This window comes from Gopherus flavomarginatus, chromosome 4 (genome assembly GCF_025201925.1).
Source record: "Gopherus flavomarginatus isolate rGopFla2 chromosome 4, rGopFla2.mat.asm, whole genome shotgun sequence".
Classification (NCBI taxonomy): Eukaryota; Metazoa; Chordata; order Testudines; family Testudinidae; genus Gopherus; species Gopherus flavomarginatus.
In genome coordinates this window covers 104,795,125-104,811,062 of record NC_066620.1, presented here as the reverse complement: position 1 = coordinate 104,811,062, position 15,938 = coordinate 104,795,125, and the positions used below count along the sequence as shown (strand labels likewise).

At 37.3% G+C, this 15,938-nt stretch overlaps 1 protein-coding gene across 4 annotated transcripts in view; it reads left to right on the top strand.

The window, feature by feature from the left end:
* The window catches only part of STXBP5 (syntaxin binding protein 5), a 178,846-nt gene that overhangs the window by 108,794 nt on the left and 54,114 nt on the right, over nt 1-15,938 (top strand). For all 4 annotated transcript variants that reach the window (XM_050949484.1, XM_050949486.1, XM_050949485.1 and 1 more), the window contains exons 12-18: nt 1,002-1,149; nt 1,233-1,300; nt 3,038-3,078; nt 4,111-4,331; nt 6,367-6,545; nt 10,253-10,378; nt 11,814-11,965. In XM_050949484.1, the coding sequence (XP_050805441.1) occupies nt 1,002-1,149; nt 1,233-1,300; nt 3,038-3,078; nt 4,111-4,331; nt 6,367-6,545; nt 10,253-10,378; nt 11,814-11,965 (935 nt within the window). The remainder of the gene's footprint in view (nt 1-1,001; nt 1,150-1,232; nt 1,301-3,037; nt 3,079-4,110; nt 4,332-6,366; nt 6,546-10,252; nt 10,379-11,813; nt 11,966-15,938) is intronic.

Genomic DNA, 15,938 nt, shown 5'->3' with positions numbered 1-15,938 from the left:
CTCTCTGGCTCCTAAGCAGACGCGTAGCCAGGCGGCTCTCCCCACTGCCCAGGCCACTCCCGCATCTCCCATTGGCCACAGTTCCTAGCCAATGGGGAGCTGCAGAGCCGGTGCTGGGGATGAGGGCAGCGCACAGAGCCCCCTGGCTGCCCCTACACTAAGAGCTGGAAGAGGAACATGCCGTAGCTTCTGGGAGCCACGCAGAGCCATGGCAGGCAGGGAACCTGCCTTAGTCCTGCTGCACCACCACCGGACTTTTAATGGCCCCGTCTGCAGCACTGACCAGAGCCACCAGATCCCCTGGCAATGTTAATCTTAAAGTCAGCATCCTTAGTCCAAACGTTGAAATAATTTTCTTTATTTAGGGGAATTGATTTTTGTGTGTCTATTTATTTAGAGAAATTGGGCAAAGCCTGCTAGATAATGAAGCGTGGAGGGTGAGTGAGGCAGTCTAAGATACCTGACTGAAAAGAGAACAAGATTTTAAAAAAGGAAAGTTGAGACTTCATACCTTCCTCTTGGAAGCATAGACCCAAGAGTCAGAAATCAACTTCTATCTGCAGAGCACAAGATCTAGAGCTCAGTAACTTACTTTTTCATTTCTGCTGCTACAGAACCATTAAGAAGTAGTCTCTATGGTGACAACTTAAAAAACTTACATTACAAGTATAGTAAATATCTTTTCAGCATCTTCATCAGCTGAGCGAGCAACCTTTGCAGAGTGCAGTAGCTGCATTTAATTGTTTTGCACTGTAGGCACATTTATTATTTGTGGTTTTTTTAGCATAATGCTACCCAGAGTGTGCTAAATACTTTTCAGACAGACATGAAGTCCCTGCCCTAAGAAGCAATCCAATCTGCACTATTTCTGTAACTTATTTGGCAGATAGTAAAGTTATACAAATATTTTTTAATCAAATTGACAGGCTTCAGTTCTTCACTTATATTCTGAACACTTTTCTTTTGTTGGTTTAACAATGTTTCCCTTTCCTCCAATAAAGGTATCCTATATTTGAAAATCCCTATCCTTTGAATATACATGAATCTCCTGTTACCTGTTGTGAATATTTTGCTGATTGTCCTGTGGACATCATTCCTGCACTTTATTCAGTTGGGGCTCGACAGAAACGTCAAGGTTACAGTAAAAAGGTATGGTATAGTGTGCATATACTTATTTTATAATGCCAGTATAAAGTGTCATTTATTTCAGTCTGTTATTATTAACCTTCTAGGAATGGCCTATCAGTGGAGGCAACTGGGGTTTGGTCACTCAGAGCTACCCAGAGATCATTATTACAGGGTAAGTGATAAGATAGTATGCTAACTTACTCAAAATAACTAGAGTGCATTTTTATAGTTCATATTCACATAACCTGTAGAAAACAAAATAATTTGTATAGGAGGGTGAATAATTTAATGGAAGGTACAGAAAACTCATCTTAAAAAAACTTACAAGTAATAATTTTTGAATAACACATTGGAAAAAATATGGTTGCTATGTATCTATTACGTACACTGGGTGATGATATTCTGTCTGCAACTCTATTGAAGTGTTTGGAGTTAAAACAAAATGAAGCCAACTATATGTTGCAAAGAGAACCATAGCCTCATGCAAAAGCAGAATGGGAGCAGAGTCATTGTTACCAACTTGCTTTTGTGGGAGATTCTCATCTCATTGTCACAGAATTTGTAGACAATTACTAAAATGCCTGATATATTATTGCATAATATGTCTAGAAACAATAGTTACTTCTGCTCTTTGCAAAAAAACACACTTTTTCTTCCTGGATTCCTTCATTGTACTTTTTCTCTCTAGTATCCATCATTGTTATAACAACAGAATCATTGACTTGTAGGGTGGAAGATGCCACATGTCATGTAGTCCTTCCCCTCATACTAAGGCAGGTCCAAGCATGCATAGGCCATCCCTGAGAAGTGGTTGTCTAACTTGTTCCTAAAAACCTCCAACAAGGATTCCACAACCTCCCTAGCTAACCTAATCCAGTGCATAACTATTGTTATAATTATAACTATAATATTATAATTCCAGTCAGGAAGTGTATCCACTAGAATAAGCTGCCACCTCAAACATACTGCATTTGCTTGTTGTCACTAATTCTTAAATATATATTCCTTTGCTATTTATGACTCTTTGATGATGTTTAACTATTTTAATTGACATCATAGGCTTTCTTGAAACACTACTTTTAAATATATGTTCATGTTTAGATAGCGGTTGAGTTCAGTAATCAAAGAATTACCAAATGTCAGTTTTTTCTTTTAAATGAGAATAAGTCCCAGCAACTCCACTCTAAAGGAGTATCAGGAAAAAGTCAGAAGGGGATCTGAAAGACCAGGCAGGACAGCATTGGAAGAACATGAGCAGAACTAAACATTTATTATTGTATATTTCTTTAGCACCCAAAGGCACCAATCAGAATTAGGAACCCACTGAGCTAGGCACTGCACAGAAATTCAGAAGGATGCTGTCCCTGCCTAGAAGATCTTAGTCTGTGACTTTATGCAATGTTTTTGTAGAACATGCTGGTCCCAGCATATTAGAGAGACAAGGTGAGTTCGGTAATATGTTCTCCTGGATCAACTTCTGTTGGTGAAAAAGACAAGCTTTCAAGCTTGGGTCAATAAAAGGTACTACTTCACCCACTTGTCTCTCTATTAGTCTGTGATTTGACATTTTCAGAGGGGCCTAAGCAGATTAGATGTCTGTGCCTAATCCCTATTGAACTTCAATTGATTTGGGCACACAACTCTCTTAGAAAAATTCAGAACTCTTAAAATGTCTCAAGCTGTGTACCAGAAATTGAGGCACCTGAAATCACTAAGCACTTCTTAAAAAATTTTGCCATGGTACCTAGTGGTAGTGCAACAGAGTCATAATACTAATCAGAATATGCTAGCTCTGTGGTTTATGCTAAATAACTAATGTAAACTAGTCTAAATCTCCCCTACTCATTGCTAACCCGCTTATTTTTTTCCAGGAATGTTTTTTTCAATTTTTATTTTTTTTATTTCATAGACATGCTGATGGGTCAATCAAGTTTTGGGATGCCTCTGCAAGTAAGTATTTTGAATAATGATCATAACTTACTCAGACAACCAAAGAGTTCCCTAAACTTGCATGTTTCTGTAGTATAATTGCTGGCAAGCTGTTCTCATTTTATCTGCTTCACGCACTGTCAGTGCCTTATGTTAATCTTTGAATTGTAATAGACATAACTTGGGACTATCAAATTTTTTTGAATAGTTCCGTGTTTGACTGATTTTTACTCCCCAAAAAGAAAACAAATTATTAGAGCAGGCTGGAACAAGAAATGGGAATTTTGACATTCTTAAAACCTCTGACTTCTTTTCCTGGTGTTCTTTTCTATTGGCATAAAGATAGGAGAGAGGAGAAGGGCAGAAAAACAGATGAATTTTAGTGAGGTACCTCTATGTCTATATTTACTTCTTTCTAATGCAAAAAGTAACCAGTGTATATTTACAAAATATAAGCTCATGTTAAATAATAGCAGCTAGAAATAGTTATCCCACAATTCTTGCTAGCAAAGCACAGAAAAGAATTAAGTTCCTCTATAAATGCACCCAAATAATTCAGTGGTCCTAAACTTAGAGAATAAACTATTTCCGATACAGTTTTGAATTAGAAGAGCATTGTTGACACTAGTATGCAAAGAAGTACATACACATATTTAGAGTCATGTTGTGTCATTGGTATTCAAGCACAATTCAAAAGGAAGAAGTTTATCCTTTATATGTTGTAGGAGTACTATATTTCCTGGTGCTTGGATATCCTGTTTTGTAACTCTTCCTTCTTCACCTGATTTCTTTCTTGGAGAGATTAACTGATTTTTAGCCTAGATTTATGAAGTTCTGAGGCCTTTTTCCTTTTTAAATGTCTAAATATGGATATATTTTCATGAAAGAATTGAGAATGTTAACATTATGTAACCCTGCTTTTGTGCTTCCTGCTTGGTGAAAATTGGTTACTTTTGTAAAGGGAAAAAGGCACCAAAAAGGAGAAATGAATTAGAGAAAGATATCTGTTTAAATTGAAAACTAACTTTGTTATATATTCTTATTTATTCTTAGTAACACTGCAAGTACTTTACAAGCTAAAAACAGCTAAAGTATTTGAAAAATCACGAAATAAGGATGACAAGCCAAACACAGATATAGTAGATGAAGATCCATATGCCATTCAGATCATCTCGTGGTGTCCAGAAAGTAGAATGCTGTGCATAGCAGGAGTTTCTGCACATGTCATTATTTACAGGTTCAGCAAACAGGAAGTGACAACAGAAGTCATTCCGGTAATAGTATCACTTTTTAATTGTATGGATTTTGGCTGTAATAGAAATATATTGATGGTTTGGATTTTTATCATGATTCATCCTATTGGTTAAATTCTCATACATAGGAGATGTTCAAAACTAGGAACAGCCTTTTGCAAAAAAAAAAAAATTTGAATAAATGTTTTGTTTCTCTATTTATGTCTCTTTATAGGAGTTGGATGTGTGTCTTTAATAGGCCCAGTTCAGCAAAGTACTAAAGCACCTGCTTAAGTTTAACTTCATTGGCAATTAAGTATGTGCTTAAGTTCCTCTACTGGTTTCTAGTCAGATTCCTATACCAGCTAAAGGTTTTGGTTCTAATTTTAAAAGCAATTGATGAATCAAGGCCAGGCTGCATCAAAGTAAAATTTCAATCCATGAGCCATTGCTTTGTGTGAGAGCAGGAGACCAAGTATTCTCAAGGGGATTTGACTGTAGAATAGTCTTCCAGAAGAGACTGTCTTTGGGAAATGTTGCAATGCCTTTCTCTTTGGGAAAGCCTTTGCACCATAAATGACACTCGCCATTCAAACACCTCTTTTATTCCACTCTTAACCTCCTCCCCTGCCCACGCACCAAAAACAAACCTATCCAAAGCAGAATTACAACTCCCTAGATGAAGAACTGCCAGAGACTCTCTGAAGGCAGTTAGAGATTTTACTGTTGTTACTGATCTTACGTAGAAGGCTTTCAGGTACTAGGGTCATGGGTGGCAGTACAAAAACTCAAAAGGTCTAGATGAAAGCTTTATTGAATTAATTTCATACTGTATGCCTGCATACCCATATACAAAACAGTTAAGAGATGATAAATTATTTTGAACTCTATAACAAATATAACATCATTCGTTTTTAAATTCTTTGTAATGTGTTCTAAACAAAGTTTAATCACAATGCAGTTCTTCTAGTTTTAATATTATTTCTTGGGTAAAATCTCTGAGGATTTAAGCATGCTTTCTATTATCTTTTGACATTACCTGTGTATAATAGTGGGTAATTAACACGCAGGTTATTTTAACAGGTACATGCTTCTAAATGATTGTTTAAAAAGTTATCAGATAGTAAAACTGTTCTTCAAGACGGTATAGTTTTACAAATTACTGGTTGGCACCTTGCTATATATCAGCCTACGTGTTAAGTTCTGGTTGATAGATGAGAAAAATATTTGGCTGAGGGGAAAAAATAGAAAAGAGGGGAAATCTGTCATCCAAAAACTGTACTAAAATGATATTAAGGCTATAATAGAGAAAAAGAACTAAGCAAGAGAAATTTGAATTAAGGGTGAAACCTGTCTAATGTTTTCTAAAGTGTAGAGATCAGCACAGTGGTAAAACTCATTAAGTATTGTTTTGATGTATCCAGTTCTACCCAGTGTTATAGTATGGTGCAGTTCACCCTTAACTTTGAGTTCCATTCTTTTTACCTATTTCACCTAAAAGAGATTGCAGTAACTACATAAAGAAAATGCAGTTTCATGACTGAGAAATTGTACTGTTGATACAGTATGAGAATAACACATACGCTCTGATTTTTAAAGGTACGTAGGTGTTGCTGCATGCTCAGTGTCATAATGCCTAGCTGATTTAAGAGCCTGAATCTGTTTTATATGGGATTTAGGCACTTAGCTGATTTAGGCACTTAAGAGTCAAAATTCCATTGACTGTTAAGGGATTTTGTTAAGGGAAAATGAGCTTTAGGCAAATTAATTAGGCATTCTGACACTGAGAGCAGCAACACTTAAACACCTTTAAAAATCTGAGCCTTAGCCCTTATAGTATTTCATTTTTGTTCAGCAAAGAGCTGCAAAAAGGGGTGATATTCTTGAACTGCTTTTCTGTACAAAAGCTGGCCTGACATATTGATCGTCCATTTGAGTTTTTATTAGCACTTTACTTAATTCACGTATACATTTCTGTAGCTTTCAAGAGGCAAATGTGGGAATCAAAGGAGAGTGGTTTTCTAGAGAAGAAAGATAGTGTATTTTATTGTTGGTTTTGCTTTGGTTTAATTTACAGATGCTTGAAGTACGGCTGCTGTATGAAATAAATGATGTAGAATCTCCAGATGGTGAACAAGCACCACCGTTGCCAACTCCAGGCACAGGTTCCAATCCTCAGTCCATTGCCCCACAGTCACATCCATCTACAAGCAGCAGCTCATCTGATGGGCTTCGTGATAATGTCCCGTGTTTAAAGTAAGTGTAAGAACATGGAAAGTTTATGGTGCACTTTTGTTTATAATATTGTATCTTCTTATTTTCATTGATTAGAACCTTGACAAGACTACGCTGACATAAGTGCTTGTGTGCATTCATATTACTACAGAAAATCTGTCATAGCCTTTGGACAATCCTATACTGATTAAGGCAACATTTTGCAAGCTTGTGAAAGTTGAGCCCAATTTCAGGAATCTGAAACCTATCGAGTACAAGAATACCCCATGCACATATGCTCTCATATAGAAACGCTACCATCTGTTGTTTAATGGTGCCTATCGTAATTTTACATACCTCATTCCTAGTTAGTCTTTTATGCCCACTCAGTGGCCATTCTCCACACTTAGGAAAATGCTGATACAAATCATAATATACTTGCTCTCCTTTCTAAAATGTTTTGATGAGAAAATACTTCAGGTGTCAACACTTAACTATCATGGTATCTGATTTAACATCCATTGATACCATTCATACCTCAGAACCGTTATGTAAGGCTTTCTGCAACCTCAGGGAGACATATCTATATTGGTTACACTTGCTTCATGTTTTTAAAGTTTTATTTGCAACCATACTAATTAGTTTAAACTGAATACAAATAAGTCTCAGACTTTGGAGAACACCTGAGACACCTCTTTTTGCACACTCACCACTTGCTCTTCAAGCCCCTCTAGGTGTTGTGAACAAAACTTTGGGAAACATTGGTCTGAAGGATGGATTAGATGACCTGTTCTAATGGATCTTTTCAAATTTCTGTTTTCTGACCTTAGAAGTGATCATAGATGTATCATCTGTTCCCTCGGTTAATTATAAATACTGTAACAAACATGATTTTTTGTGAGTTCATTCGAGAGTGTAGTGATTGTCTGGATATACCTGCATATGAAGTTAAAGCAGCACTTGATCCTGCCAGAACAACGGATGCAAAACCTGAAGACCTATCTCCAGTGTTATGATGATCATACATCTGACAAGACACCTTTCAAGATCTATTGTTCCTACCCATGCCTAGCATAACATATGATGTATCTCATCTATTGCACTATATGCCCCAAGAACAAATATGGGACTGAAACCAGACAATCACTATGCTCTTGATCGAACTCACACAAAAAAAAAATAGACAAAAACACCATATCACTTCTGGGTGAACAGTTTTCAGACAGCAATCACTCTATATCTGACCTTCCAGTCCTCATCCTCAAAGGAAATCTGCACAAAAAACTTCAATCGTTCTCTAAGGAAATCTCCACAACACCTTCAAAAGACAAGGCTGGGGCTTAAATTCATGCTAGATATGAAAAATGATGGACTCGGTAAAGACACGGATTTATGGCTCATTACAAAAATCTGTAACTGACTAACCCTCCCCCTGCAGCTGCCTTTTTTCCCCCTCCCTTTCACCCCTATGACTTGAGAGGTGTTAACAGGCCACTTAGAATTATAGGGTTAGAAGGGACGAAAACAAGGGTCATCTAGTCTAATTTCCTGCCAAAATGCAGGATTTGTTGTGGCTAAACTATGCAAAGCAGATGGCTGTGCAGCCTCCTTTTGAAAACCTCCAGTGAAGCAGTTTCCACAGTCTCCCTAGACGTTCCATTGTCCTACTGTTCTTACAGTTAGGACATTTTTTCTGAGATTTAATCGAAATCTGATATGCTGCAGCTTCAACCCACTGCCTCTTGTCCTGCTCTTTGTGGCAAGAGAGAACAACTTTCTCCAACTTTTCTACACTTCACCTTGAATTGTCCTTTGAAATGTGTTAACTAATTATGCTTATCTGTTCCACCTTGTATTTAGTTGACACTCAGAGTATATTTCCCAATCCTGAAGAAGAGCTCTGTGTAAGCTTAGAAGCTTGTCTCTGTCACAGACAGAAGTTGGTCCAATAAAAGAGATTTCCTCACCCACTTCGTCTCTCTAATACCAGCTACTGTTCACTTGAGAAATCAGGAATGGAGTGAGGTTTTCCCCATTTGTACAGTGTTGTTATACCTCTAGATCACCATATTTAACCTGATGACAATGCCAATTAAAAATCCTCACCTGCAGATTTGATATTTGGATTGGCATGTGCTTTAGCTGCTAAATTGTAAAAGTAAGCACGCCATCTTAGTTTGCGATCTGGGTTAAATCCACAGTCTAAAAAATGATCCTGTGGACACATTTGTTTTCTGTGTGTGGGAACTCTTTCACACCTTACCAATATATTGAATTGTAGAATATAAAACACTGACTTGAATAATAAAACCTGGGAAAAAGTTAGAGCATACTCCTATTGTATTTTTGGTTGAGCTGTATGAGTACAAAGGTCTTGCACTCAACTCAGCATCATTTCTGCTCTCTATATGTAATGCTGAAACTTCTGAACACAGCATCCACTCCATTCCAGAATTTCAGGGAACAGTGGCAACAGTGAACTCTTTTGATCCTTGGAGAAATTTGGAAAACTGAAAAGAGGAAACATGGGAGACCATGCTGGGCACCTGTCATCTGCCCCTGTTATAACTTCAAGCACCTCTGCAATTGTCTGTAAATCAGGCAACTGATTGATGGCACTCATTAATGCCTTCCAGCAGAACGATAGCCCATCTCATCTCTGGCTATCCTCCCAATTAAGTTTTAACTTGTTGCTACTCTGTCTCTAACTGAAAGAAGACAAGTAATAATGGGGAGTTGGAGGTGGTGCAAAGGAGGATTGGGGACATACACATAGCCTCTTGCACAGGAGGGAGAATAGGGAACCTGGAATGGGGAGAAGAGGGCAAGCAGAGCGGCCCAGCCATGGGAGGGAGAATGGAAGAGCCTTGAATGGGAGGAGGGAGGAAAGGAGGCACGCACAACCCTGGTGTGGGAAAGATTGGGGAACCCAGGTATAGGGAAATGGGGGTGCACATAGATCACCTATCATGAGGCGAGAATGGGACACCCTGGTATTGGGGATGGGAAGTGCACGGGTCCCCTAGTGGATGGGGAATTCGGAGATCCTGGCATATGAGAAGAGGTAGGCATAGAACTCCTGGCAGGGGGATTGAGGAACCCTAAAGTGGGGGAGAAAAGAGAGAATGGAGGGAACACACAGAGCCTGTGTCTTGTGGAGAAATGGGGGGTCCTTGAATGGGATGGTATTCAAAACCTCTGGTGCAAGCAATTCTTTATATTTGTTCCAGGCAAGCTATCTGTCAAAAAATCTACTTTCTCATCTTGCACTCTTGTGCCCTTCTGTCATACCAGCAACCTTTGCCTGAAAGCCCCTGCCTACCTCAGTTAGCCATACTTACACATCACAATCAAATCCCTCCTCAGTATAAACTTCTTTCATTAAAGCTACAATTCCTAATTCTCCCCTCTTAGAAACACAGAATCTGTGACACATTTTCTCTGCTAAAGCCATCATATGATACTAGTGCTGTTAACCCTTGTTTTGCACTTTCCCATCCCTCAGTGTTTAGAATCATTGCTCAGGTTGTTTTAAGTTGCAAATCTAAGTATCATCACAGATAATGGGAGCAAAGGTGAAATGAACACTTTTGGTGCATTATTATTCTTTATTTATATTGTGTGTGTTCATTTGGTAGATTGTAAAATTCAATAATTTGTCTCCCTGCCTTGTACAAGTTAATTAGATCCTATTGTATCAAAGTGGAGAGATTAATATAAAGACATTATGCATTGTTTTTATATTTCAGAATAAAAAGCTCTCCCCTCAAACAGTCTGCAGGCTATCAGATTGAACTAGTTATTCAGCTGGTATGGGTGAGTGGAGAACCTCCGCAGCAGATAACCAGTTTGGCAGTGAACTCCGCCTATGGTCTGTAAGTATATTCTGTATTTTTTACTAGTTTCCTAATAAATTTCACTAGAGTAGCTGTTGTTTAAAAAGTTAATATTTGTTTATACCCACTATGTAGAAATATTGGAGATGTTATCAGTTTTCCCCTATACTTAAAATAAATAGCTGCAATATTTGTGTAGTAACTGGTGGTATCTTTTGGCAGATTTTGACTTTTTAGTGGTAATCAGTCATTTAAAGTGTTTTTATAAACCTGGATTTATAAACTTACTGAATATCCTAAACTAATCTATTTGCATTTATAAAAAACAAAAAAAATACACACACAAAAGCATTGATGCTTCTCTAAACAGAACTTGAAAGTTATATGTACAAAGAGACAAGTAAAGTTCAAATGTTTTTAATTATATGAACAAGAAATTTCAGATTTTTTTGTGCACCAAAAATCTTAAAATGAACTGAGTTGTATGTGAGTTTGTGTCATATATTTAAAAGAATCCTGTCCAGCTGCCTTGTTTTAGCTAAGAGCAAGTTATAAGTTCGTTAAAATAGAGATTTATAATAGGAACTTTAGCCCACCTTTTCCTCATTGTGATTGTCACTAAAATAATAAAGTAAATGACCAAAAGGAATTGCATAGGCAGCAGTATTACATTTTACATCCGTTACAGTGAAGGGAACAGAGTCTCGGTGGCTGGAGGGAGGCTTCTTTAAGAGAATCTTTCATTAGGCAATTTGCCCAATTATTTGACCTATGGTAATTTTATCTATCTATCTATCTATCTATCTATCTATCTATAACATCATGAATGTATATTGAACTTCCAAAAAAAAAAAAAAGATGTACAGGGAAATGTAAATTCCAGAGATGAAACTTAACTGTGGAAGAAAAGCATCTACTGTAAAAAGTGGATTTTATAAAATGAGTTGTAGAAATTCTTTCTGGTTAAATTTGCTCATTTTGCAAATAAAATGATTGTTAAATGCCAACTCTACAAACCCAACTTAGAATCTGGATATTATTGGAGAGTCCTTTAGACTCAAACATCACCAGTTTCTACAATTACAGCTTAGTTAGCAACTGTATTGATGAACGAGTCATAATTAAATCCAGTTAATTCTCACACAGCTATGTTGTCTCTTCAGAGTCAAACAGGAGTAAAAACTATTCAAATTGTCTCTTTAGTAAGTGAACTCTGTAGCTGCCAGAAGCTGGTTTATTGAGGAGGAAGTACTATTTTTAGTCACTTTCTAGAGCAGTGAACTGCACTTTAAAATACTAGTTCACACAATTGTTTTTAATCATTTTTCAGGTTCATTTAAAAGATTAATTTAAAATTAAGTGTGTTTATCATTCTTTGTCAAGTACAGTACAACATACAATAATAAAAATAGTAACTTTTGACTTATTAGCAACTTTATTGGAGCCTTAATCTTTCCTCCTACTCTTCTTCCAGAGTAGTTTTTGGCAATTGTAATGGTATTGCAATGGTTGATTACCTGCAGAAGACAGTGCTTTTGAACCTTGGCACCACTGAATTGTATGGCTCTAATGATCCTTATCGTAGGGAACCTCGATCTCCTCGCAAATCTCGGCAACCATCAGGAGGTAAGAATTGCTGGATGTTGCATTTCAACAATGGTACCTTTCTTCATAACTCATAATTGTGCTGTCAGTCACTACTTTGAATATAAGAACATTAGCAACACAAAATGTATATTTTTGTATGACTATTACATGTCTGATCTTTGAGAATAATTAATGGAACATTGGTTTGTATTCGCATTCTCCTACATGATGATTCTTCACAATTCAATAACTGAAGTATCTGAGAGACTCCATGCTAGATTCCTGCTGATTCAAGTATAATACTGCATTTTTGTCCAATCCTCCCAGATTTCATTTTTCTCTTGTTAAGTTGTATTTGTGATATGAGACTAAGCTTTGATGTAGACTGAGCTTTATGGTGGAGAGGTACTTGCTGTTTTTATTTTGATCAGTAGTGTTTTTAATTTATGTTAAAAGGACCTTAAGCAACAGATAAGCAAGCATTGTACACATTCATAGAAGTATAAATTAAATACAAAATAGTTATATGAACTTTAAAAGATCTTAATTAAATAACCAACACCGCTTTATAATTGTCAGAGTTTTGTAAATATGCCTAGGCAATATCCTGCAATTTCCGTGACACATCTGCTCTCCCCATAGATCTTCTCACACTTAGGCCTGGCCTACACTAGGGTGGGGATTGACCTAAGATATACAACTTCAGCTACTAGAATAGCTTAGCTGAAGTCGACGTATCTTAGTTCAACTTACCTCGCATCCTCACTGCATGGGGTTGAGTGCTGCAGCTCCCCCATCAACTTTGCTTCTGCTTCTCACCGAGTTGGAGTTCAGCAGTCAACAGGAGAGCGATTGGGGACTGATTTATCGTGTCTAGATGAGACACGAAAAATCGATCCCCAATAGATCGATTGCTACCCGCCAATCCAGCGGGTAGTGTAGATGTACCCCTACATATACCCCTTTTCTCAGCATAGAAGGAACATCAAAACTGGCTATCTTTTGCTTCTGCTGTTATTAGTTTAAAATTTCTCATCACTAGGAATGTCCATAATTATCTGGCCTCTTAGAGTATTGTGTGCTTCTTAGAGGAGAAACCTCAGTGTATGACATATAAATAGATATTTTAAATTTGCAAATCAAAACTTGTAAAATAGAGCGGGTCAAAAAAATAGATGTGGAGGGGAGGAGTTGAAATCACTGTTCTGTTTTTCTTAAATTGCGGTGACCTTTTGTTCAAATTTTTCATTTATAATTTCTGAAATAAAAACAGCTAATATTTTTGAAAAACATTTTTTTGTTCAGCTTAGTTACATGGATTTTTTTAAAATGAAAAAATGTTATTTTGAAAATGATAAATGATAATGTGCATGAAAAAAATTGTTACCTGAAAATGGCCACTTTTCAATGAAAAAGAAATTATTCGATAGATTTCATCCAGTGATAGTTTTGGTTCAGATTAAGTGGGCCAGGAGAAGATTTGAGCATGTTCTTATTTTATCTCAAGTGTTTCACGCTGTGACAGGATCCCAGCAGTACAACCTGGAATTCTGGGATTGCTGTGCCCTCTTAATTTTACCTCACAAAGCTATGCCAATGATAAGTAGCAAAATTCCTCCAGGGACTGTGATCACTCAGCCATCAGCATGTGGAGCCACACATCCAGCTAAATTGCATGAATAGTCCCTGAACCACTCACAGAGAGAGGCACCAGCAAGTCACCCCAGCTCCCAGCCTCGCACCCCAGAGAGATACCATCTTACACTTCTCAAAGTTCCCTTGGACAGTGCAAACTCATTAATAAGTTTGCTACTTCTTCATAGGAAAGTTGACATACACCTGCCTTTGTAATCTGAGCTGAGATTCCCCAAGTACTTCAAACAAAAACACATTGTTTCAGGTAAAATACAGTATAAAACAGATTATTAACTACAGAAAGACAGATTTTAAGTGATTATAAGTAGCTGGCACAGAGATCAAAGTTGGTTACCTAAGAAATAAAAATAGAATTTACACTAAGTTTCTAATTTCAACAGACTAAGCAAGATTTTAATCAAGCGGTCTCTCACTCTAACAGATGTTTACAGTTCCTAAACATGCAGACTGGACTCCCTTCCAGCGTGGGACTAATCTCCCTAGTTTTCAAGTCTTTGTCTTCTAGATGAATCTACAGGTGTTGAGACTGCGGGGAGGGAGAGGGGGAGAGAGAGACAAGTGATAATGTCACTGTCCCTTTTTTGTACTTTCTTCCTGCATCTAGAAAAATCCTTGCTGTGACATGGGGGTCAGGCAGTCCCTATTGGTAAGACAGTCCCCATTGCATACCTGCCTTCTCTGAGAAGCCTCTGGGATAGTAAATTCTTCTTGATGAGCCATTAACACCTGTCTGGACCTTTGTTGCAACTGAAAGCTGTGGGTGTTTCTCGCAACATATAGGAAAACTTCATAACTTCATATGCAATAATAGTATATTCAATCCGATGGGATATTAAGGTCCATACTTTTAAAATGATACCTCACAAGGCATACTTTGTACAAAACATATAATCATATGACAGCGGTGAATATGGGGCTCCAGGTTGCTATCTTGAGGTGTCACACATGTGCTATTCTTTTTTTTTGATTTGTAGATGCTGTAACTGAGGTAGGTATTTCTTGATAGTAAATTATTGGTTTGAGAAACATCAAAATAACTACAAAATGAAGTTCAATTGTTGAACTTTGAACACAAAACTAAAAAAAAGCACCAATTGCTGCTGATATTACCTACTGTATTATAAAGCATTTCAAAGATTTTTAGTCTTTGATTTTCCCTAATGGATGAAAGTTTCATTTTAAAAGAACAGAAACTTCCTCCTCACCTCCATCGAATATGATCAAAACAGGCAGTCTGATAGGCTTAATATTTTAGGTTCTTAGGGAAAAATGTTAGCAATCGTAAATACTGTTTTTATATAGTCAGATTACAAGTCACTCTGGGAGACATTAGAAACTACTTGTTTAGTGCTATTGGCCTTTGTCACTGTAACATCTTGTCAGCATCATTAACTGAACCCTTCTGTCACATCTGTGTACATGCTTATTAGCTGGAATATCCAGTACAGCTCATAAAGATAATGAAAAGAGAATCTTTGCTTGTGTGAATTCAGATAGTTAGACTTTTTTTTTTTAATTCAGATTTTAGTTGCACTTACTAACAGTTTGTCTGCCTGGCAAAATCATTGTATGATTCTAATTATTCAAGTTATTCGGTAGGTTTTTCTGTCTCAAACATACTATGTTGGTGTCTCGTCTTTCCTTTTTTCATTGCTTCATTAAGGTATGCTGACTGTGGCTTCTTGCATGTGCGGCCTTTCGAACTTATATTCAGAGTCTGTGAAAAAACTTCACACCTCTCATATAAGTAAGTCATTTAATGACAATAAAATATTTTTGAACATCTGAATTTGATGTACCGGTAAGCAACTTGCTGTTCACTCACCATGGGTTTTTTTGTTAGTCCATTTAAATAATACTCTAGTTTTAGAAAGTGGTGGTGTACTGTGTCAGTCCCAGGATGTTAGAGACAAAAGGTGGACGAGGTGTAATATCTTTTCTCACCAACAGAAGTTGGTCCAATAAAGGATATTACCTCACCTACTTTGTCTCTAATTTTAGAAACTGATTTTGGCATGATTTGTTCAATCATATACGTGTACCATATCTTTTACTTGTGACGCCACCAAAATACATTTGGTTGAGGGCATGGGAGGATCCTCCAGATACAGGAACTGTGAAAGACAGTCGAAAGACTGACTGCTCCTGAGGACTCCTAATGAGCCCAAGCATACATGGCTGAGCTCACAGTCCATCTAGGCATGGTCGTAGCACATAGCATGGCAGAGATTCAAGGCAGCGCTATAGCACATAGCCCAGAAGGCTGCCATGACTTGAACAGACCCACAAAACTGAATAAATTGTTAGACCCACTCCAGCCCCTAGAATACTCTATAATCAAGAGGGTGCAAAGCAC